Here is a 24,509-nt window from a genome sequence, read left to right as displayed (position 1 = left end):
TTTTTTCCATGGTTGGCCTACCTGTTCCTGAACTGTGGCCTGTTGCCTGTTCCTGCACCAGCCGTGCTCTCTGGGTTTGTTTTATTGTTGGAGCGCTCCCTGTTTTGACCCATGCCTGCCTCATGATTCCTTTGCCTGCACTTCTGCACGTACTGTAAGTGTATGTACCTTCATTTTTGCATAAAATCCCTGCACTTTAATGTAGTATTAAATCTGTGAACCTGTACTGAATCACTGCTTTGTCTGGATGTTGATCCTAAACTTGTCGCCGAAATGCAATGGTCATATTTTTGAATTGTATACTGGTATAATATTTCCTATAAATGTCACTATATATATATATATATAATGTATTATTGGATTAGTTGCAAGTTTGCATTGACTGCTAATTGTTGCACATGTTTTAATATCTATAAGTATGTTTCTTTCCTTGTACCCCCTTCAGACTCAACACTTTCTTTTTAACACCTTTTCAAAGATCAACAAGGAACCTTGCTCTTCAGCTCAATGGATGATTACAATTTTTAACAAGAGAGCTACAATGTACTCTCTCACACATCCCGCCGGGAAACACTTCTTGTTTTATTGTGCGTGAAGTGGATATTCAACTTTTCCACTTTCATTTGCACTCACATCCTTTGTCTATTGTATTGCCATGCTTTCATACGGTTGTATTTATAAAAATGGCATGCATTATTGCAAGCGTGCCGTCTAAAAGTGTTCATGTTATATTATAGTGCCTTGCTTTTTAAGTAAAAGATAACAGATTGAGAAGCACCAAGCATGTCCTACTAAACTTGTCTGCGTTTCTCTAATATTCTAGGGACCAACATTGGGAAACAGCCCATGAGAGAAGACTCAAAGTTCACCCTGCCATTCTTGTGAAACACCAACATGTGCTGAACATGTACTGCACATGGGGAAGAAAGACGTCAGATTTGCAAGTGGGATGCGACAAAAAGGGAAACACACAGTTCTTTATAGGCTCATACACACATGGAATTGCAAATATATTTATTCTCGAGAGGTGCTGTGCATGTCTTCTGCCTTTCTTAGCTTTAGGCACCATATATGTAGAAAAAAGGATCAAGACATTTTGTGTGAGAGAGATCATGCACAACATTTTCAGCAGAAAGTTTATTTCCCACTGGAGCTTTACAGTTTTATATTATTACAAATTTCTGGAGAGGGAGAATAGACAAAGTTTCCAGTTTAGAAAAGGAATGTTTCAAACTCAAAAATATACATTTATATATGTACTGTATATAACTCTTCCTGTCAAACAGAAAATAGGAGAGTAAAAATTCAAATTAAGTGTGATTTCATTTCATTTGATTCAATATTACATTTTTTTTAAGTGCTTCAGCATTTAAGTTGTATTGTTACAGTACAAACATCAACTGACATATCACATGCTTCCAGAAACATGATTACTGGTTTGATTTGGGCTTGTTTAAAATCACTTTGGTTGTTTAATACTTTGTGATGCTTCTCTTAGCTGTATATAAGTTCCCTAATGTTGCTATATCTCCAGTTATGATTCATTATGATCTCAATATGACCTGCTGTCATCAATGTCTGAGTGGGCGTCCAAAGGGTTAAGAAAAAGCATGGGCTGGACCCCAAACTGTGCCCTTCTTTATCATGCTGCAGAATATTACCTACAGCATTCAGGATAATATTCCCTGTTGAGACTTTACAGCTCTATGAAGTGAGTGGGCAAAGTTCCATGTGGGTAACATAACACCTTTTTAATGAAACACTTATGTGGAGACGATTGAAGTGGGAGATCATAACCGCCTCCATCTCATCCCCTTTGTAAGTGGTGGAGCCACAGTCTTTTATTTCACTACATGTTACATCGCTGTGAGGGCCTTCTTTTAAAATGAGAAGAAAGATAAAAAGATGATTGCATTTCAGGGAGGAGAGGACATTGCCACAGCATGATGGAATAACATTTAGGCCTTGTGTCGAGGCTTTGCCACCTGTCATAAAATCAGTTTCCTAGCTGAGGGCAAGGATTGTTAAGCTGTCCACTCTGTGATTGATCTCTATCTACCTATTTCTGTTTGTCCTCTTTCTCCTTCCTTTGTTACCTTCCCTAAGGCCCTAGAAGACTGCTGATGTTGAATATAGTATTCTGTCAGTGTGTCATAGAGGGTGAGGTGAATAAGGAATACCGGCCTGAGTGACATTGTCATTGACAACCAGACAAAAAAATGTTAAGACAACATGTTTGCATCCCTTGAGCATTTTTCAAGTAACAATGTTAAGACAATGTCAAATGTGTCACCAAGTGTTGAACAAATTATCATAACCAATTGTCACCCGAATGTCACGCTCTTCTTTGCTGTAATGAACTCTAAAGTGAGTGTCAGCTCTTTGTGGATCTGTCTCGTTCACACATTTACTGTGAGCGACTAGCTGGTGAACAAAATGGCACTTTATTTTTCTTCCAATACCTCTCTCTCTCTCTCTCTCTCTCTCTCTCTCTCTCTCTCTCTCTCTCTCTCTCTCTCTCTCTCTCTCTCTCTCTCTTCTATTATTCATGGCCACTGTCATTAATGCATTCGACCAGAGTCTGCAAATGCACTTTTCAGACTTGCAGAGCCAGAGCCATCAGTTTATTCTTGAAGCTGATGACTGGCTATTCATTTGTCCTGAACACTTCTTTGAGCTGCCACCATTTGTCTTGCATTACTTAACGCTCAGCATCTGTTCTCACTTCTCTACAGCTCAATCAGCTGCCCCTTGATTTCCCTCCACCTCTTGTAGAAAGGCAGCTCTAAACCTTGTATTCACCTCCTGCAGGAAGCTCCAATATTATCGTTTCAGTCCGTCATAAAAGCTCAAATCCTCTCTGACTTCATCTGAATGCAGACACACTCCAGAGGGGAACTTATTGTTCTTTATCTCTCTTTCATATTATTTTCATTGTATGCAATGTCCACCTTTTTGGGTTTGGATTCAGTATTCAGTGGTTCTTAAAACTTCTGCATTAAAACATTTTCTAGTTTCTAGAGATTGAACTTAAAACTGCCACGAATAATGTAATTTTAAATGAATTTCACGTAAAACGGTTTCACATGTATAAGTTTGACTGCAGTCACTTGTATCAGAGAAGCAAATGTTTAGTTTTCTTTTAATAAATCAAACAATTGTCTTGAGAGAGCTTAACTTCCCAATGTGTCTTCCTTAGCTAGGTTGATTGAATTGAAAGTTCCTATTAACTCAACATTCAATCCATCTCTTTCTAATTTCAGCATGATTTAATGGAGCAATTATGAAATGCTGTGTAAATAGAGTCCCCATCCGTCAAAAGAACAACTGGGCAGAGAAAAAACTGCCTTGTCAACATTGGCATCGCAGACAATGTAAGTGTTGCAAAAACCTCTGCATGTCCTGAGCATTGATAAACACATGCTGAACAGCTGTGCTTGCAGGTGGCAGGTGACACAGTCAATCACACGATGAGGAGAGGAGAGAAGTTCCCTCGAACCAGGGAGCCTCTTGAATAAACACTGAACACACACAGACAAGGAAATGGAGAGCCAGAGTGTGGGAAGGCAGATGGTGCGGGCATCGCAGTGTCATTCAGGCGCTGAATCCATATCCCAGAGGGAGGTTTTTGCTGCCTGAGCGAGCAGGGTCTGCTGCAGCTCTACCTGGGATTCTCTCCCGTTTGACAGGTAGTCGACAGCCATCCCCTGCTCGGCAGACTGGACAATGGATTGGTTGTTATCACGAAAAGAAAAAAAAAAGCGGAGGAAGTGGTAGAAATCCAGCCTGCTATGCAACAATAGTTTCAACTATATAGCAGTATAATTTGGATGGGGTTTGATGTGAAGCAGTTCAGTTGCTCCACCTATTATATAAGAATACTGTCATCTCATTATTTATAATAAATAAGAGAAAAGAGTAGAAACAAACCTCTGAGATTTCCAGAACTTCCACATTTCAGTTATTGTTCAGAGATTGTTGTTCAGCCTTTGGGGAAACCACACTGGCAGATAATAACCTTCATTTAAGTTGATGGACTGTAATGAACAAGCAGTGGCTCATTGGGAAGTGACATAGTCAGTCATTTGGAGTCGTCTTTCTGGATACTTCTGGAACATAACTGTTTTTACCTTTAAAACTCGATACCACAAATCTCAAACTTTCAGGAGTGTGCACAACTAAATCAGAAACTACCAAACACTGTTATTATTTCTAAAGTAGTTTCAGCAATGTGAATCACCCATTACAAGCTGTCATATTGTTCACTTGTCATTTGATACATTGTTTTAATAAAAATAATCCCCACTTCAAGTTCTGTGGGTGTGAGGAATGGTTGGCAGCAAATTCGCTTTTGAAAATAATATTACTGTGATTCGTAATGCCTAAGATTATGTAGCTCTGAATATCATATTTAATTTCAAGTAAGAATAATAAACGTTCTGCAAGTTTTATTGCATATCAGCATGAGTTAAGTACATAGATTAAGGAGGCCACTATTATGCTAATGTTCAGGTTCATATTTGTATTTTGTGCCCCTACTGTAATATGTTTACATGCTTTACTGTTCAAAAGGTACTGCAACACCTCTTTTCACCCTCTGTCTGAAACCAGAGTCCGGTCTGCTCTGATTGGTTAGCTGGTCGGCTCTGTTGTGATTGGTCATCAGGTAAATTGTGTTGGAAAGGTAGGCCAATAGAAGCACAAGTGTTACATAGAGATATCACTATGTTACGGAATAAAACAATGGAGTCTAATGGAGGTGTTTCAGGCTGGGGGGGGGGGGAAGTGTGTGTGGGAGTGTGTGGGAGGGAAACGTCTTCAGGAGGGAACTTTGGGATATTACCATTTACATGCATCAAAACATATACACTACAGCAAAGGGGGGGACAAACTAATCTTAATAGGGCTCCTTTTGAAACAAGCATACTGTTACTATTAGAGCACTGTCTGTCCGCGGTGCTGAACAGAAGGCTGGAGAAAGTCCCTCTCTGTGGCATCTCAACAGGGCATTATCGTTGGGGGGGTATAGTACACGACAGTTTCTACAGCAGCTCTTTATTCACTATTCAAGGACTGTTGCTCTGAATAAGCAGCAACAGGAATCTATTACTGTAGTTCAGCTCAGCTCAGTGTCCCTGGATTAAATGCCTTCATTGCCTTAAATACACGGCGAAAAGACATCTCAATGGAGTTCACCTAAATGTAAATTACAAAAAATATGATTAGCAAACCATGCAAAGTGCAAATCATTGGGCTTTTTACCCTTTTGACAGTATGCAATAAAGCAATTTCACCTACACTAATTAAATGTCTCAGAATGCTTTGATTTGTAGGCAAGTGTGAAATTGAATGGACTGGTTAATTCACCATGTTAACGGCACGATAACCACGTTGTAAAATATAATTTCACACCAGGAAATGATTAATTATATTCTGCAATGTCTTGAGGTTACAAACTGGTCATAATGGTTTTGTATTTAATGCTCACAGTGGATAAATAAGGCATTTGAAAAAGCAAGGGATGGTATCCAGTCTGGGTCAAAAGATTATATGTTTTGCTACACAAGCCTTATTGCTATGAGACGGATATGTGCTCCTCTCTTTTGCTTTGCTCTTAGGGGCTCTGCTTTTAAAAAGATAACATGCACATACACATAATACACACAACAAAACTCATAATAATCGTAACGCTGTGAGCACTTTTTTATGCTGAAGAACACATTTACAGTAGATGTGATCTGTGTGCTCTGTGGCAGTTGCAGTGTTAACTTTAACATGAAAAAAAGACTTAACCCATTATTGTGTATTCTTTATCACCATGGCTTTTATAAATGTGTCGATTTATCCAAGCTACAAATGGTTTATTTTCCCCTCGCCAGCCTTTACCGTCACCTCCTTTATGTCTTGCTTTTATATCCTTTTTGTGTCATAAGCATATATTTTACCACTCCCTTTTGTACCACCCTAACTACAAAGAGAGTAAAATAATATGATGATGGGCTGTCAGTGTTCTAAGTGATGGCCTCTTCAGCAAAGTTACTATACTGGGACTGGGTAAAAAGAACTACCGTAGATGAAACAATTCCTCACTTTGAGTGCAGTAGAGCAAAACAGATGAACTAATAAAAGAATGAAACTTAACATATATGCATACACATTCACCAATCTATATTACTAAAGCTGGCTCTATGTATTTCACAGCAGAGTGACACAACGCTTATCTGTGCTGAATTATTCATGGCTCGCCAACATTTACAAAATGACTAATGGCAAATGTTAAGCTCTATGTACACTGTGCTCTTGGATAGGTTGCTGTAGCATTCTCTTATGCTTTCGGAATTATTAAGTGTCTGTCACTGGAAATACATTTCACTGCGGTGTTCTGCCATCTCTAAACCAGAATGCCTTCCCCTTAGGGACCAAAGAAGCCTCAAGAAAAAGATCCCCAAACAATACCAGTGCTGCATAAGTACGTTTTAGATTTAGGAAGATTTAGACACACATGGAATGTTTTTCCAATGTTTTTTCATTCTCCAGGAGATACACGTTATAGGAATTAATGTTAATCCAGATGTGAATGTATAGTTAGTGCAGAAAATCATTGACACACTACCGGACAAAACTGTGAAGTAACATTTCCATCCATCTTCATGTCCCCACCCTGTCATTGAAAGGGAAGACAGTTACGCTGCAGGAAAATGTTGCATTACATTCCAACGTTAAAATGCAGCTCAAGGTTGTCCACGAGGCCGGATCTGCCCCTATGAAGGAAAATGGTTACAGAAATGTAGACACTATTAGTATGGACTTCTGTGAATGTGACAAATTCTGGTTTTTCTTCCTAAACCTGAACAAAGCATGCATAATGTCTTTACTGATAAATCTGATGATAAGAATCTTGGACTAAACCAAGAAACAAGGGTAGGTTCCCCAAAACTCCACAGAAACAGTGATTTTAACTAAATGGTCGTTCGCCTGCAGAGTCTATTATCTATTCTCCACTCAGCTTAGATGTCCACCTCTGTGTCCACAAGGAACACTCTGATCCAGAGGCCTGTGGAAAAATTCCAATCACAGCCCCTGAAAAACACTCTTCAGTCCCGAAGGATATATCATGTTGGAAGTGACAGAGCTCTTAATTACACAAAAGCTCCCTTGTAGCTGGTGGAGTGGCAGTGTTTTGCTCTGGGGCACCTCAGCTGCATGGACAACGACACGGAAACTTAAGATCCTGAACATGAGAGATGAATATATTCCTTTGGCTGTATGCAGAGCTCTTTAATAGCAGAGATGTTAAATCACAAGTTGAAACCATGCCTCATGATCAAGGCTATGTTCCAGGCTCAGGCTATTATTTTATTTTTGACCTACTCTTATTATGTTACTTTGCTTTATTGTTGCCCCCTTTACGGATTGGCCCTCTTGGTTACGTTGTTGGAAGAGAAAAAGGAGCCTTCTCAAGATCTTGATTAATATCAGCAGTTAAATTATGATAAAAAAAGGACGATGTACCAAAGGTGAGCCAAGGGAACTGGCTGTATGTTCTCATTCGACAAAAGTTAAGTGCGTCATTTATATTAAAACAATCTATCCATCTTTTAAAATCACTTTTTCTAAATGTCTAATTGGTAAAAGCAAGGGCACGCAGAATAAATTAAACTGACATTTGTGTAAACTTCTGCATTTGGCAATATATACAAACTATTAAAAACACAGCAAAATATACATATTCATAGACTGACTGTCCCTGCACACATTGCCATGACTGCTGTACTGTATGTTGCAGACTATTGGTAACAGACCAACATGTATCCAGACCAACATTTAACTTTATTCATTACATACATCTTCAATGTTATGAAATTAGATAACCATTATGCCTTCTGTAATGTATTGGAGCCAAAGAAAGATCATCAGTAAGAAGCAGAGGAAGCGGTTTGTGCCTGATAAGTCCCTTAACTCCCTCACACAATGCTAAACTGTGCTTAACATCAAGGGCACCTTTTAATATTTTATGGGTTACAAATCATTTGGTAGTCATTCATGAATATTTGATTATGGGGGCCTTTCCAACATGTTTAGCTTGGTTATACAAACATATAATTAAACATATTCAGAATAAACCAAGGCAAATGCTTTGATCCACAAACATATTCAAAACTGGTGAATAATAAATGACAATGATTATTTGTATAAATGATGTCATTCATGTCACTTTATGTCACCATGGACTTCAAATGATTAAAAACACATAACTAATCACGTAATTGCCTGGATGTATCAAATACAAAATTAAGATAATAAACACATTGTAGTTCATTTATATATGGTAGTTTATTTGATTTGACAGCTGTAATCAACTTTACTAACAGATTCACTTATTAGTCAGCATAGGCTCCTTGGAAGATATCTCCATGGCAACATTAATTAACCATGATTTATTCCAGGCACGCTCTCCAAACCCCTCCAGAGACAACAGACTGTTATAATGTGTGTAGTGGCTCATTGAGCTCAGCTAATAATGAACGGCAGCTTGAGTTCTGCCTCAGTACTAATGGTCCATTCCTTTAACAAGCGCTAGATGGCAGGGCAGGCCAAACTATACGCGCTCATCCGCCTGGCGGAGTGAGAGAGTCCAGTGTTTTGGGTCTCCAGCACTTGTGCGGTCTGTTTCTTCTGCTGCTCCTTAACTGAGTCACTTTTAGGCACAATTCCCTGAGGATAGCTCGTTCCCTTCGTGGTCAAGATACTACCCGTGGACACCGACCCTCGCCAGGACACCCAAGTTTCGTCTGGAGAAGCGTAGGACCCGATTAAAGAACGCCATGCCTTACTTCTGGATTTACAGCGTTTGGATCCCCACCGTCATCTTCCTCTTCGGATTTCAAGGTAAGAATATACTGTTTCTTTACATTTCTTGTGTAAAAGTTTAACGTTTGAATTTATGTTGTAGGTACCTTGGAATGTTTTGGGATTGTTTGGCACAGTGTTGATTTCCTGTTAGTGCCTGGTGTGCTTCAAAAAGGTAAAAGCTATTAAAGTCTAGCTCTTTAAGTTCTGGATTCTGCCTTTCTTGTTGTATTTTATATCATAGATTACATCAGCACTCTAATTATGTGAAGAAGAGGGCTTTAGAGGCTGGTGGCTCTCCTGATAACATGCTGTTATCTAGCTAGCTTCAAGTAGTTTGTCATGTTGTTTGAGATGATGTGGTGGGAACTTCAACAGGTGCCAACTATGCACCAGCTTATGCAACTGATGATGCAGGTAAATGGCCAAGAGCAGCTCTGCTGAATAAATCAAAAGACCATTTATGATCATCACCATGACCACATTGACTCTGTTTTACTGTAGCTGACTATGCTGTGGCTTAGATATCTTAAAGGGCAAACTCTACTTACCTTTGTAGAACTAGAAAATCAATTACATTTGACTTTAGTTTCCTCCTTGTAGATCTCTTTCCACTGCAACCATGACTGTACTAATAATGCTGATTTAGCCCATGTCAGGGAGCTGAGGGTGAATCAATTAGCTTCTTCTGTCTCCCACAGGATCACCCTACAGTACCTACAACAGCGTAGCCTGACCAAGCATATTGGATTCACTTTAACACTGCTCTGATGCTGGCAGGCAGCCTGGCAGTGTGAAGTACCAGCTGGGTGGGTGGGGGGGGAGAGAGGGGCAGAGTGTGGGAGACAGGATGAGAGGGGAACTATGATGGAATGAGAGACAGAAAGTGAAGTTAGGCTCTTAAACATATTTACATTATGCTAATAAGTGATGCTCTGTCCTACAGTATGCTTATCCCCTTTTGCCCTGAATATGAGTAAAGGATTAAAGATGGTGACTGAATGTACATTGTGAAATTAATTATGACACCCCTTTTTGTTTTGTCACAGAGCAGATTACGTGATTGTCTCAACATAGTCTCCCTTTATTGTTTTTTAGAAGTAGTAACTGTTTTATTCCTTTCTGGCCTTTTAACTCGCCCACTCATAATCTATGTATTCAGCTCATGTATAGTCTGCTGCATGTCCTGAATCTTAAGCTGGCTCTGGGACATTTCTTTTTAGAGCAGAGACATTTGCAATTTGTTTCATATGGTATTTCTGCAATAACTTCTCACCTGACTCTCTGTACCATCCTGATCCTGTTAACTTCACACACATATCTTGGTTCGTTAGCAACAGGTGACTTCAGTCAGATAATTGACACAAGCCACAAACTGTGAGGTGTGTGGTGATGTGCCTCATTAGGAGATTCCACCAAGATGATGAGAGGAGGATATCAGATGCAGTCTCTCAGAGCCTCATTACTACTGAGACTAGCAGCTGCTTTCTCTTCGCTACTTCTAGCTGTGCTCAATTGTTCTCACTCTTCCACTTCTCAGCAGCGAAGCCACACACAAAGAGGATCCCCACCAGCTTTCTAGGAAAATCACAGTTGGTTGGAGACTTTGGAGTCCGTGCTACTTTTCTGGTTGTTGCATATTTCTTATATCAGACCCTGGCAGGTGTTATGTACATCCCAATGTGGAAGATATGTGCGTCCTTGTCTTTTTTTCTCTCTGGTGGCAACTTCAAACAGGTGTGGTGTGGGCAGGTTTTGCTTCAGCGAACCTCTGAGGGCCTTTGACTACAGATTTGTCTCCGAGCTTTACAATGGACACAGATTATTTTTTTCTGAAATGTGCATCTGCCCAGCAACTAATGCTCTATTGTGTGTTATGTTTCTTATTGAATTTATAGTCTTTGAAGTACTGCCTTATCTCTTAATCTCAACCTGGACCTGTTCATCACAATACCAGATTGTTGTCTTTCAAAAAACCCAATTGACAATGTTTGTAGTGATAAATATGACTATTTAATTCTTTATTTTTTTGCTTATTGACGGATGTATTTGCTGTTTGGTGTCCTCTGGATCTATCTTCTTAGTCACTTCAGCTTAAAACAGTATTTTACTTCTGGGTGGTTATATTCAATTTAATAGGAAAAATTGCACAATCTTATTTTCATTGTGAGTAAATGGGGAAGTTTTGCTCTCCACTCTTCTTAGTTTTCTTATTGACACACTTGCTGTGTTTCCTGAGGCGATCTCACACCATGGAGACAACAGGATTAAGGCCTATGAGGTTCAGCAAATCTCTCCCTCACTGTCACACCCTTTCCTTCTTCCCTACACTGCAGAAAAAGTGCCCTCTAGTTTAGTTGCTTTCGTCTTTCTACTAGTACTTTTGCACAATCAACCACTCAAGCTGCTGCGAACGGAGTCCAATCAGAAAGAGGGTTTACGGCTCTGCTGATTTCAGTGATTCTCCAGGCAGTAAATGTTCTCCAGTACGTGACACTCTGCCTCCGCCTGTAGCTGCTTCTCATAGCTTTGTAATAATCCCTATGTTAGGAATCTTTATTCTCCACACTGTGTGTCTGTGCCCTGAATAGCAAATATTAAGGGTTGATCTGTTCTCCTGTTTTTGCTACTGGGATCTGCTGTAAGCTGCTTGTGTGGTGTGCATGTTTGAATCAGTGTGATCCTTTGTGGGAACTTCTCCACCTCCTCATTAGATTTCCCTCCAAGCAACATGGATTACAGTGGCTTTGGAGCTCAGTCAACGCACACACGCACGCACGCACGCACGCGCGCGCGCAAAGCCCTCAGGTTCTCATGTGTGCCATGTGAAGGTGGCCTCATCGAAACAGATTGGTTCCTCTTCAGCAGCCTGTAATGACTTTCTTTCAGTGGCAGATTGTCCACCTACACATGAAGGCGGGGGGGGGTGGGACAGCTCTGTTTGTAATTTACAGATGTATTCTTAATAATGCTATATGTCCTGATATATCCTGGATTTATACAAAAAAAGGGTTTTGTTTCAAACCTTCATCCATCCCTAGGTCAATGAATTGATCACAAAGGGATTCAGTGTGTGGGAAGGCAGAAGCCCACACGATCTGTTGTGTAATGGCAGCCGAGAAGTGATTTGAGATATTCACCTCAACAATCTCTGAAGATCCACTCTTTGGCATGACATTATTACATTGGCTTTGTCAAATCATCCAGGTAAAGGCTTAATGGTTTCTAGCACTGCACTAGCGTCAAATCTCACACTTTGCACCCTATCGATCCAAGTGAAAGAGTGCACACGCATGCACATACACACAGGCCAAGTTAATAATCAAATATAATTTAACACAAAGAGCAAATAGAGCTGGGAACAAGCTCTGTAAAGCTGGAGAGTTCGACCTGAAACGGATTCACGGTTACATCTTGGTAACACTTTAGGGGAGAGAGATAAGCAGAATCAAACCTTAAGTCAATTTTTTTTGTCATTGGCAAAAAAGTAAAACAAAAACCGTTATTATATCCTTGCCTTAACCAAGCAAAACACGTCTCTTGTGACCATTATTGCAGATGACCTACAGGTAATACTAATGAATATTCCCATAGCTCTGTAATTAAGGAGCAGCGCTACTCCATCCATATTCTCCTGCCTTCCTGGGGCAAGAAGCAGACAGAGAACATGCTGGAGAAAAGAAAAACGTGATTAGCCTAGCATCATTATCACATACACCACACATGGCTTCATGGAATGCATCATCTGACATCTAAAACTCCACTCTCTTTCTTCATGTGTATCATTTGGACTTTGACAGCATGAACTTTCACTCATTGTCTTCATCATGTTTCTCATTCCCTTTGCTGCCACAAGGCCGGACAGATAGCTGTTTCATTTTTTATTCGTTCTTCCATCAAATGTATCCTTGCTATCTTTTTGAACACAAGTGCAGTAAATATAATCCATGGTTATTTGAGTTATTCTGCACTCTCTGCTGACTGACTTTATGCAGTCCTTATATAACAGTGAAGGTTTATTGGATGCCAGCCACTTCGGTGTTGAATTTATAACTTATTATGTTCATTTTTATTTGCTGTTACTTTTTTTTTCTCAGTGAGCATTTGGCTTTAAGCGCAGAATGGACTAATGTAATCTGATGACTTCCAGTAAATATTGAAAGGTTGAGGTTGAAAAGGTTAATTAAAATGCCAATCAACCAATATTCAAAGATTGATCTGATGATATACAAATATGAGGATGTTCTAGTTGTTTCAGTTAAGTTTGATTTATCTCTATTTTTAATGCCAGCCTGGCTACTGTGGCTTTTCAAAGTATGTGATGAAACGCTTTGGTAACACACATCTGAAGTTGTCTTCTCAAAGCAAAATTCCACACTGCCGACGGCTGTTTTCTTGTTCAATTACTGTTTGGAAAAAGATGACACTAGGTTCTCTAATATGTTTGTGGATTGTAGATTACATTCACATCACTGAGAACAAAGCTCATTTGTGAATAGAACTTGTGACGTTTTAGAGATGAAGCTTAATTTGCTGCAGGTGTATCACATCCTCCGCTGAGAGGATGGAAACTCCTCCTGCTCTTCATCCTCTCTCCACTCTCTGTTTGGAAATTCAAGCCAACCAAATCAATCTCTTTTTATACACTGTAGCACATTTCATAGATCAAAAAGCGGAGAAGATTAAGGGGAATATGAAACCCATTTGCCCATAAGTCAACTTGACACAGTGTTAGAGTTAGATTTGTCAGTTTGCTGGGAGCTCACAGATGATCGTCCCAATGCTCCACTGGGTTGTAGGAATCTGCACTGAATTCCAGATTATATAGCTCCTATTTACAAACGGTATAGTATAATTAATATGATATGTGTTGAAAGCTGTTGTAATAAAGAAGGGTAGTGTCGACATCACTTTCTTTTCTTTCCTTGTTTCACTTATTTAGACTCCTGCTCTACCAAAAACGTTCTATCATTTTTACCAAATATTGTCCTGTTCCCCCACTATGTGTTGCCATGTCTCACTCCCATGTGACATTAAGATGTTTCAATCTCTGCACTGAGGTACATGACATAAATATCTTGAGTTTCTGGGAACAAGCGGCCTCACATCAGAGAGATGTGGTGTTCCTCTGCAGGGGGAAGGCTGATAAGAAACATAACACAGTGTGGCAGCTGTTCTGTAGCTGTACAACTGTAGAGAGAGAAACCTGAGTGTGAGTGGAGCAGCTCCATCTCACTGAGAGATAGCAGCAGGACAACACTGTAGGTCAGCATCTCCTTCTGAAAAAGACCTAACGCTTTGAGTGTGCTCATGTGGGAGGAAGCTACACTGCCTCCTAGTAAACCCTTAGAGAAGTACTTGTAGGAGAACTTGTTCTTGATGATATGATGGATGTTTCAGAACAATTAAGAGAGCCTGATATTTAAATTAAGTGATATATATTTTCACGCCACCCTCTGACAAAAGCCAGGCGTATTCTTTCTATTTGACTCTCTCACCCTTTCTCAGGCCCATTCTTACCACAAGCTATTTTAAAGATAAGAAGAGGCTGTTATTTATGTGGTAATTCCCCAAAGAAACACATCACGTTTTAGAGCACCACTGGTTAGAGTGGGGGATGAGGTTTATGTATGTGTGTGCATTTGTTCCACATTGACCTTGTGCTGATATCATTTCATTTTAAAGGCATGCTATTGTGTTTGTGTTTGATTGTGTATGTGCTCTCTACCAGGGGTCCCCAACTACTGGGCCGCGGAGGTGTTACTGCTGGGCCGTGAAATAGCTGTGAGTTTATCGTAATATTTGCAGAATTATAAATATATAAAAATATTTTATCAAAAAAAATTCAATGAATTTTTATTTTTTATTTAAATTTTATACCAGTCATATTATTTCATCCAAAACATACAAAATAAATCAAAATTGGTTAGCATAAGGTCTCAGCCACTCGTGCGCAGATAAAGTTACAGGTGGTGGAAGTGGAGCACACAGGAGACAACCGTTTAATCGCAGACTGTTATGTTTGTGGGGGAATGGCAGTGCATACATTATTTGAAATATATTTCGAACTCGGCCTTCATTTTAAGGACATTGCGGCCAGGGGTGTAGAGCTATTTTTTTTATTTGTAAAGCCTCCTTCATTTCATGAAATGGCTGCAGCATCAGGAGGCAGCCTCTGAGAAGTGCAGCACCAGCACTTACACACCGCCTTCACTGTGTTCCCCACTGCATGCGTGTGTGTAGAGGCGTGTGTAGAGGTGTGTGTGGTTGAAACTCAACAACGTTTCAACCACACACACCTCTACACACACATCGAACGGCCCGATTATTCCCCCTATTACTCGTTGTATGAAGGAAATGTCCGGTCGCAAAGGCGCATGATGTGTGTGTGTGTATGTGCTCTGCTCCGCTCCGCTGTGTGTGTGTATGTTCGGTGTGTTTGTGTGTGTCCAACAACGGCATTTGTTTTCAAATTACCATGAACAGTAATTTACACACATCTGGCCAACTCCATAGGTATGTGGGTGTTCCCAAAATAAGTTAGTTTAATCTTAATCTCGATGTAGTGCTAAATGGTGTCGGAGTGCACCGGAACGAACGCCCCGGTATGACGTTATTATGGCTGGCAAACAAGCCCAGGGGTCTCCCTGGTATTTCAGTTATATCAATATGTGTACAGTGGTCCTAATTTGTTTTAATTGTATCCTGGTTTTAAACTATGTTAATATGTTTTGGATGCATATTGTTCTGTTATTTGTTCAGGCTGTTACATACAATTAGCCACTGTTGCCACCTATATTAGGCTATATTATATTAATATTTGTAAAGCGGTCCTAATTTTTTGTTTTAATTGTATCCTGGTTTTAAACGTTGTTAATAGGTTTTGGATGCATATTGGTATTTCTTCAGGATGTTAAATACAATTAGCCTCTGTTGCCACCTGCTGGTGAGTAAATATTAAAATCAGTTAAAATTCACAACCGGTCCGCACATTTCTTTTAATGTATCTGCCGGTCCTTGGTACAATAAAGGTTGGGAACCCCTGCTCTATACTACCCAATTGTACTTCTTTAATGTGGCGCTGACTCATTAACTACTAATTAAGAGCTTGGATCTGCAGATGTTTTATTGTTTTTCTGCATCCTGGTCTTTTATATAACAGATGTCTAATTCATTAATCAATTTTCTTTCCCACATTAGGGTTTTTAAACAGCCTGATAAGCATTGCAAATCACTGATATGGTATTTCACCAAAGAAACATTACACATTGCCTCCTTTTCTGTTGAATGGAAATGAGATTTTCTTTGAGTGTGATATGTGAGGATAGTGTTTATATATTCTGTCCTCCAGTGCTTAATTCCTCACACAGCCATAAATCATCATCTACTTTTAAGTAACAGACAAAACATTTGATGACAAATTATTTGTAATGAAAGCCAAACAGTCCCTTCTTCCTGCTTCACTCTGTCTCATTTGATGAGCTGTCCGTGGTGCTCTTTGTCTCTTTTGCTGCAGCATGCTTTTACTTTAGTTTGATCACATTGTAAAATAATTATATAGGATAACATAATAGTGACTCTGATGTGAAAGAAGGATGTGTGAACGTACTTTTAAAGACATCCGACTAACCTGAGAGGAACCTGTATTTCTACGCTGTCTTATCTTAATGTTACAGTTCTGAGTGTGTGGCTGATGATCTGATGATCAAATGTTAACATGAGGACTGTTGCATTAAAATGAATTAGTAGTAAACAACCAAAGGGCTAAAGACTCCTACACTCAGATACATTAATGCTAATCCTCAGTAGGGCTGCTCGATTATGGCAAAAATCATAATCTCGATTATTTGGGTCAATAATTGATATCATGATTATTAAAAACGATTATCCATTTACTTTGAAAACATCCCTTTATTGACAGACATTTGAACAGTATATTTTTAACAGTTGATTACCCTGAACTTTAAGTATAATTCAACTGAAAAACGAATAAAAAAAAATAATATATATATATATAATGATAATAATAATATTCATTTTATTTTGATTACGTTGTTTTCGTAATCGTTGCAGGCCAAAATCGTAATTGCGATTTAACATACGATTAATTGAGCAGCCCTAATCCTCAGCCTCCCATATTAATAATATTAATTGATATGCAGGGAGGGGTGTGGTGCAGTGGGCTGTGCGTTGGTGTTCGGATAAGGGGGTCACAGGTTCAAACCCGACTGCAGTCAGTATGTCGTTGTGTCCCTGAGACACTTCACCCCAAATTGCTCCTGTGGGGATTGCCCACAGTATTGAGTATGTAAGTCACTTTGGATAAAAGCGTCTAACAAGTGACATGTAATGTAATGTAATGTAATGTTGTAAACTGCCTTTTGATTTCAACGATCGGTAACCAAGAGGCTGATGAGAGTTGGTAGATTAAACTTTACTTGTGTTCCTTTAAGCCACCTGTCACACTGTCCCGAAATTGACACCCGATGGACACACGAATATGGAATTGTGAATTTCGCACGAAGATGGCCCCGAACCACACACGAAGGCAACATTTACATTACATTTAAGACATACAACTGCAACGAAAGTAACACAAACAATTATGTTAAAGTATTATGATACTGTACTGATGTTTTCCGACTTTGTTCTTTACTTTCTCCGTCTTTATATGTAGAAGATATTAAGTTTTCTCCGTCATGTTGTTTCCATAGCAACAACAACTTCCTCGCCTTCAAAATAATATATTATATCATTTTTAGTTTCACAGAACACAAATTGGGTTATTTACATAATATGTTTACATGATTTTGTTGTGCAATAAAACAACCAGATGGACACACGATAAAGGAAATGTTCAAATTCGGCTCTGATCGTAGCAACATCGGGCCATTCGTGAGGGCATCTTAAGCCATCTTTGGCATACCAAAGATTTTGCCACCGCTCCCGAAGTTGCTGCCGGAGCCTGATAAATTCCACCGGCGGTCATATGATGGCTTAAGATGCCCTCGCGAATGCCTTACGAAGGGCAAAATGGACACACAAAGTCAACACGAAAATGAACCTTCACAAGGTCCTTCGGCAATGCTTTGTGATGCCAAAGATGTTGCCACCGCTCCCGAAGTTGCTGCCGGAGCCTGAGAAACTCCACCGGCGGTCATACGATGGTTTAAGATGCCCTCACGAATGGCCCAATGTTGTTACGATCAGAGCCGAATTTGAACATTTCCTTAATCGTGTGTCCATCGGGTGTGAATTTCGGGACAGTGTGACAGGGGCTTTAGTAAAACAGATGAAACAAAGAAACCTCCTAACACTTGACGTGAATAGGGATCCGTTTTAGGGTGGCTCTTGTGTAGTTTTAAGCAGCAATGTAACAATCAAATCGAAAAAGGACATTTGTCTCCAGTTCTGGACATTATCTCTGTTAGGATGCCCCTCAACTGGAGCACACTAACAGAGATAATGTCAGAGGGGTGGCCATGCTCATTTATCTTTGCTGTTTGATGCTAATCTAAGGAAGGACACAGTGGCAGCACAAAAGGCTCAGTACAGCCATCAGCTTCAAGCCTTGCATTTAACGTAAGCTAATGATTTCCATTTTAATTAATTAAAGAACAGCGTCATGTGATAAGGGCTGCTGTTTCCTTATATATAGGGAAAATGATTGTTCCTCGGGGACATGTAAATGTACAATAGAGGAAAATGGTTTGAGATGAAACTTCATGTGAAATACAGTACAGATCACTGTTGTGTGTTTGACATAATAAGAAGTGGATTAGGTTACTGAAGGAAAAGGAAGTGGTTAATACAGTAGATGTGGTTTGTGTTTGTTGTGTTTGATAAGAGTCACTATTGTCCTCTATCAGCAGCTGTGTCCCTGCTGTGCTTTGAGACCAACATTAGGCTCAGGGACAGGTCTGTGGACACACTGACTGAAGGTCCACTCTCCACAGGTGGTATGGCATCAGCGTCTGTTGTGTTAATGTAATGTGTCGTGCTGAGATGTCAGGAGGCTCCAGGAGTGGATGTGACCCACTGAGAGGTGAAAAGAGACACAGCTGGCAGGAAAGAGAGGAACTCTTACAATCCACTGCCAGATACACACACTGTCTCACTGCCAGAGGTTACTCAGCTGGATGACATAACACTTGTCTCTACAGATTCAACTGACTTTCATTAACAGCTTCTAGCCATGGCAAGGGACCAGGAGCAGCCTGTCACAGCAGGGGAGGCCAGGGTGAGAACAGGTGAAGGCGAAGATACAAGAGTGTCCAAATGTTCAGCTGAAACTGTATTTTTAATTCTGCCATTTGCAGAGTTTTACAGATAACACTTGTTGACCTAGATCACTTTAATCTTTTTGCTACATGCGCTGATAGAGTTTGAGATTAATTGTAATATATGATAAGAGACAGAAAGAGTGAAAGCTGTGAAGAGGATAGAAATAAAAGGCAGAGATAAGTGAATATCTTTATTTATTTCAGTCAAAGCAATTCTGATGGCAGATTATGGCTGTTTCCACAGCAACTGTTCAAATATTTTTGATGATTGGTCTCGATATATCCTCTCAGTATTAACTTTCAAAACAGTTTTTGGTGTTTGTTTAATACTAATATGATCCTACTAAGCTAAGCATATAACATAGAATACAAATACATTGCATTATCATCTGTTAACAGCTTTCTGAGTTTAGAGGTATTTGTACATGTTAATTATCTAAATCAATTGGGACAAAAGTCCCAGGGAAAGTATTTTTTTGTTTTATGACATGAAACTCAGTGAATAAAAGTGAATTAAAAGATAAATGGCTTTTCACTATTGTAGTGTATTCTGTCACTTATGGTGTAGCGGTCTAAATGCACCCGGATTGAGCCACAGTGACAAAAAAACAATCAAAAGTGCTGAGGAGAAAAGGTCTGAAGAAAGTGTTTGCTCAGGGTTTCAGTTTAATAGGCATTGTGGATTTATATATTCTTGGTTTTATGCTCCTGCAGATTCCTTGAAGGTCTCAGGCTGCCATTTGTTCCTTTTCTGCAAGACTCACACTTTTTGTAGATAAATACAGTATGCATAATTTCTGTAATAAAGAGAACAATTTAGTAGATAGTGTTATCATGGGAAAAGGCACACACACTGAATCATTTGGTTTTGTAATGTGACCGGATAACATTCAGACATTGTCCTCCATTACACCCACTCATTGAAATCCCCCACAGACAAAATCATCTGAATTTACCAAAATACACTTTTTAAAGAAGGCTCTGAAGAGTATATGTTCAACTATTCATCCCACTCAGTAATCATGTATGTCACAGTGACATTTCCATTTGAAGTTGTCAGACAGAGCAGCCTTAGTGTTTCTGTTGCTCTGCAGGAGAAGCAGCAGCAAACAGAGACAGGTCTGGCCCTCAGCCTCTTCCTTTTCCACTGCAGTGTGAAATGCTGCTCCGCTGGGCTCCATCTCTTCAGGTCTGATGGTCCTTTATAATCAGCAGCTCACTTTCGATATGTGCTGCTCTGTGAGTCGCATGATGAGTCAAGGAGAGAGGGTTATTGTTATTTGTGTGCAGGAAAGTGAACAGAGGTACACCACTCTCTGCTCCACTTGTTAGAGGTGCAACAGATTCTGCACCCTTGGAGGACTGGACCACTTGTGAGGTTTGATCATGCGTGAGGCCTTTTTGTTAACAGTAGTTAGTATTTTGTGTAGGTAGGACTCCAGGAACCAACTCATTCCTTCAAAGCCAGTAGTAATACCACATGTAAGTGGACTTTTTATATGCGTTTTAGTTATGTTTGTAGCGGCGTGGTGTTCAGAGTTTGAGTCCAATGTTTTCACTGACACTGATCAGCTTTCTGACAACTTTTTACCCTACAACCTCATGTTTATTTGATTTGTTATTGAGATACATTTTAACACAGTGATCCTTTTTGATAAAATGTATCTGAATATATATATACAGACTTTTGGAAAATACATATTTCTGCTTTCTTTTTCCCCACTTATTTTTGTTATTCCTCTATTTTTGTTGCTTACCATAAACCCAAACCCAATCATAGCTCAATTATTGTTTAAACCCTGAGGCTTCCCCACTGTCTTTGTCCCTGTCAGTAACAGGATGTCCAGCAGCTGAGAATATATATCTTGCCTCATCAGTTGAATCTTTCATTACTGTAACTGGTTTTCATTAGTGGCTCTGGCTGCTTGTGACTGTGATCAGTTCTCAGTGTGAAGCAGAACCACTTCTTGCTGGGAGATCTCTGAGGTTACAAGGCAGACTAACTAACTGCTTCCTCAGCCAGTATGCAGAACACTTGAAGAGGATGGAGATAAAAATGAAACATGCAGTAATGAGTGTAGGAATTTGTATCAAAGGGGCAATCACTGAGAGGGGCCAACAAAAGGAGAAATATCCTCATCGTTTTCTTAAATTAATAATTATATGTATTATTACAGAAGTCCACTAGACAAGGTGGAATAAAGGAACTGACTTTGTTTGCCATATAGCTCAGAAAGCAGCATTTCTTAAATGAATCCTGACCAGACAAAATGAGGGTTTTTTGTTAAGAGATTTCAAATTTTATTTTTCTCTTATTCATTTACATTACATTTCATTGAGCTGACCCTTTTATCAAAAGCAACTTAATATAAGTGCATTCGACCAAGAAGATACAAACTTGAAGAAAAAAGAATCATATAAGTACATCAAGTTTCATAGAGCCAAACCATTTCAAGTGCTACTCAACTGGCTTTAGATAAGCCAGTCCTTTGTTATAAGTGCTCTGTTAGTATGCAAGTGCTTTTTTATTTTGTTTTTTTATTATTATTTTCCTTTTATTGGTCGAAGTGGAGTCGAAAGAGAGGAGTTTTCAGTCTGCGCCGGAAGATATGTAAGCTTTCTGCTGTCCTGATGTCAACAATTTAATGACCAATATATATATAGACACACTATAATGAGGTGATGCAGGGTAATGGATCTCTCTCTTGGAAAAACACATTAAAAAAAGGGTTATTTTACTCATACTGTATGTGTTACTGTTCAAGACTGTATGGCAGCACACTGTTACCATCCGTGCTGTAATGAGATTGTTTCCATAAAACAAGTCATGTTGAGTCAGTCATCAGGATTACAAGTGCTATAAGAGCAGCTGGGAATAATGAGGTAACTGTAATGATGCCTCTGGAGAATAAACTGAATTTTCTATTACATTTTTTCACGAGAAGCTGAAGTCAGTGTTAAGAAATGTTAATGAGAGGAGACGGTGAAAGGAAATGTAATTACAAGCTAGCTGTGTCAGTAAGAGTTCACAGATTGTCAAATAATTCAAATGATGTTTGTCTCTGCTGCCTGACATGTCAGGAGAACTTACATTGTTGAACTGAAGTTATATCAGCTTCTCTTTAATGCACATTAGTGTGCGATTATCATTCTGTCATTGTCTTTCAGACGTTATTTGTATGCTTTGTTCAATAATTTGTTAATCATATTTAGTAGACTTCACCAATTAAATGTGTTTTGTTCACATCCTCCTCATCACTAACAGTATATCTCTTTAATAAGCTTGCCTTTTTATTATTCTCTCATTAAAGCTTTAAATATTTAATATCATATGGAAATCTCAAATAATGTTCTGGCTCATCTTGTATACATCAAAGGCAAAGTCAGCAGGACTTCCCCCCTTGAACATGAATGTTCAGGGCATTGTGCTGTGTTTAGCTGAACAGACTATAATACCTTCAAGGTTCATTTGGTTTATTAATGCAATGATGATGACGTAGTCCCATGTTAGAATGAATTGCAATGAGATGTTGTTGGATCACTTTAAATTCAACCGTTTCCACATACGAATGCTCTGTTTACTCTGGCGTGACTTGATTTTTCTCCTCACAAGAGCAGTTAAAGGAAATGAAAGATTACTGTTTGTTTGAGCTCAGGCATCAAACTAAGCAAATGTATCACACACACGCACACGCACACATACTGTTTGTATATGAACTTCCTTCTTAATGTGGAACAGAAGATGTCATCAACCTAAATGCATGCTGATTTCAAAAGATCCCGTTTCCAACTGTGTGGAACGATATGGATTCCCTAACTCAACAGAGCAGGCAGAGGTTCTATGTTCAGTGAGCTGTGGAGCTTTGATGGACATATTTAATAACATACAGACGTGATGTGACAATTATGGAATCTTCACATGAGAAGTTGCCACTTTAAATTGAATACAGAGACAGCAGTGATTTTAAGACTAAGGTATGTTGTTGTTAAGTGCTCCAGAGAACGAGGTGCAATTCATGTTTGGTAGCTCGGGGATTCTATGGCGTTAAGAGCAGCCTTATCAAAGGATTGCATTGATGCTGCCACACACACACACAAACACACACTCCACTCAGGAAGACATGTTTACTCCTTTCTCTCTGGGACTCTGAAAACGGTTTTCTCTTCCTGCGCCCTGTCTTCTATCTGTGATATATATCTGCTCATAAACAGAGTTTAGTTTGGATGAGAAGCTCTACAGCTGAGCAGGAGCATTTATTATGAATGCTATTAAACCTTCAAGACATCACTGTATTGTTCCTTTCAGAGTTGTAACATGCAGTCTGAGAATAATAAAGAGCTGAGGGAAGGACAGTTTTCATTTTCCCTGTGCTATTTGTTTACTCTTTCTCATTAGCTCTTTAAGTGTATAATCCTACTAAAAGTTATGTTTAACAACTAATAATGACCCATAGTGTGTGGCAGTCATTGAGCTATAGCAGTTATATGCTTATTTTAATTGAATATCCCTAGGTTTAACTTTTACAGTATATGTTTGTGACTCTGAATATGAAGAGTACGACAAGCACTTCAGAATGTAGTTGAGTTCACACAGATCTGATCTATTTGGTTGTTTTTTAAAGATGTATGCTTGTGTCTCAGAAGTTACAAGATGACCTTTATTCAGCAGTAGACTTGACAGAAAAGCTTCCTGAGCTGATATGAACAGAAACTAAATGAAAGTTCTTCTATAATCAGAAAGGGCACCTTTAAAGTTCATTCACTAGAGACAATGACATTATGCACAAACTCTGAATGCTGCAGGATGTTGATATAATAACAGTTTTTTAAAGATTTACTAGACTGCTTCCTTTACCTATTGACCCACGCTGGCCTGCTCAGTGTTGTCAAAAGGATAAGATCTAACTTTAATGATTCTCCAGCAGAAGCAATTTAAAAGGTCATGTGTCATGAGAGATTCACCTCGCTGCTGGACTGTTTTTCTCTGTTGAGTGTCTTGATATTTACGACGGGTGTCCAGTCAGGGAAGAAAATAATTGGCCTCTGACTAACACGCCCACTGTCTTGCTTCTTGTGTTGCTAGTAGGGTTGCAAAGGGGCGAAACATTTCCGGTACATTTCTGGAAAGTTTCCATGGGAAGTTAAGCTGGGGAATTTTGGAAATATTTGATGCAAAATTAAACAAAAAACATGATATTTCAAGAGACTTTCTTTAATGAATTAATTTTTTTTTAAAAGTATAACAGAACAGCTTTTAATTATTTTATTGAACAATTATTTGTTTCATTGAAGAACGAAAACAGGAATGTTGAGCTAAATATTACTCATCCCCCCCCAACCCCACTCATTAAAAAATGAACAAAAATGCACCCCCCA

The 24,509-nt window shown here is 39.2% G+C and overlaps 1 protein-coding gene and 1 long non-coding RNA gene across 2 annotated transcripts in view; both read left to right on the top strand.

The window, feature by feature from the left end:
- Positions 1 to 3,040: 3,040 nt before the first annotated feature.
- Positions 3,041 to 4,311, top strand: LOC307037665. Its single transcript, XR_013807750.1, has 2 exons — positions 3,041 to 3,374; positions 3,444 to 4,311. It is a non-coding gene; the product is annotated as an uncharacterized lncRNA (long non-coding RNA).
- Positions 4,312 to 8,569: 4,258 nt separating this feature from the next.
- The window catches only part of lsamp (limbic system associated membrane protein), a 678,342-nt gene continuing 662,402 nt past the window's right edge, over positions 8,570 to 24,509 (top strand). The window contains exon 1 of the mRNA XM_079674361.1: positions 8,570 to 8,889. Coding sequence (XP_079530487.1) covers positions 8,826 to 8,889 — 64 coding nt within the window. The 5' untranslated portion in view covers positions 8,570 to 8,825. The remainder of the gene's footprint in view (positions 8,890 to 24,509) is intronic.

Source organism: Notothenia rossii, assembly GCF_949606895.1.
Source record: "Notothenia rossii genome assembly, chromosome: 4".
In the NCBI taxonomy this organism is placed as follows: domain Eukaryota; kingdom Metazoa; phylum Chordata; class Actinopteri; order Perciformes; family Nototheniidae; genus Notothenia; species Notothenia rossii.
The sequence above is the reverse complement of the archived record's forward strand: the minus strand, read 5'-3'. Positions and strand labels throughout refer to the sequence as shown.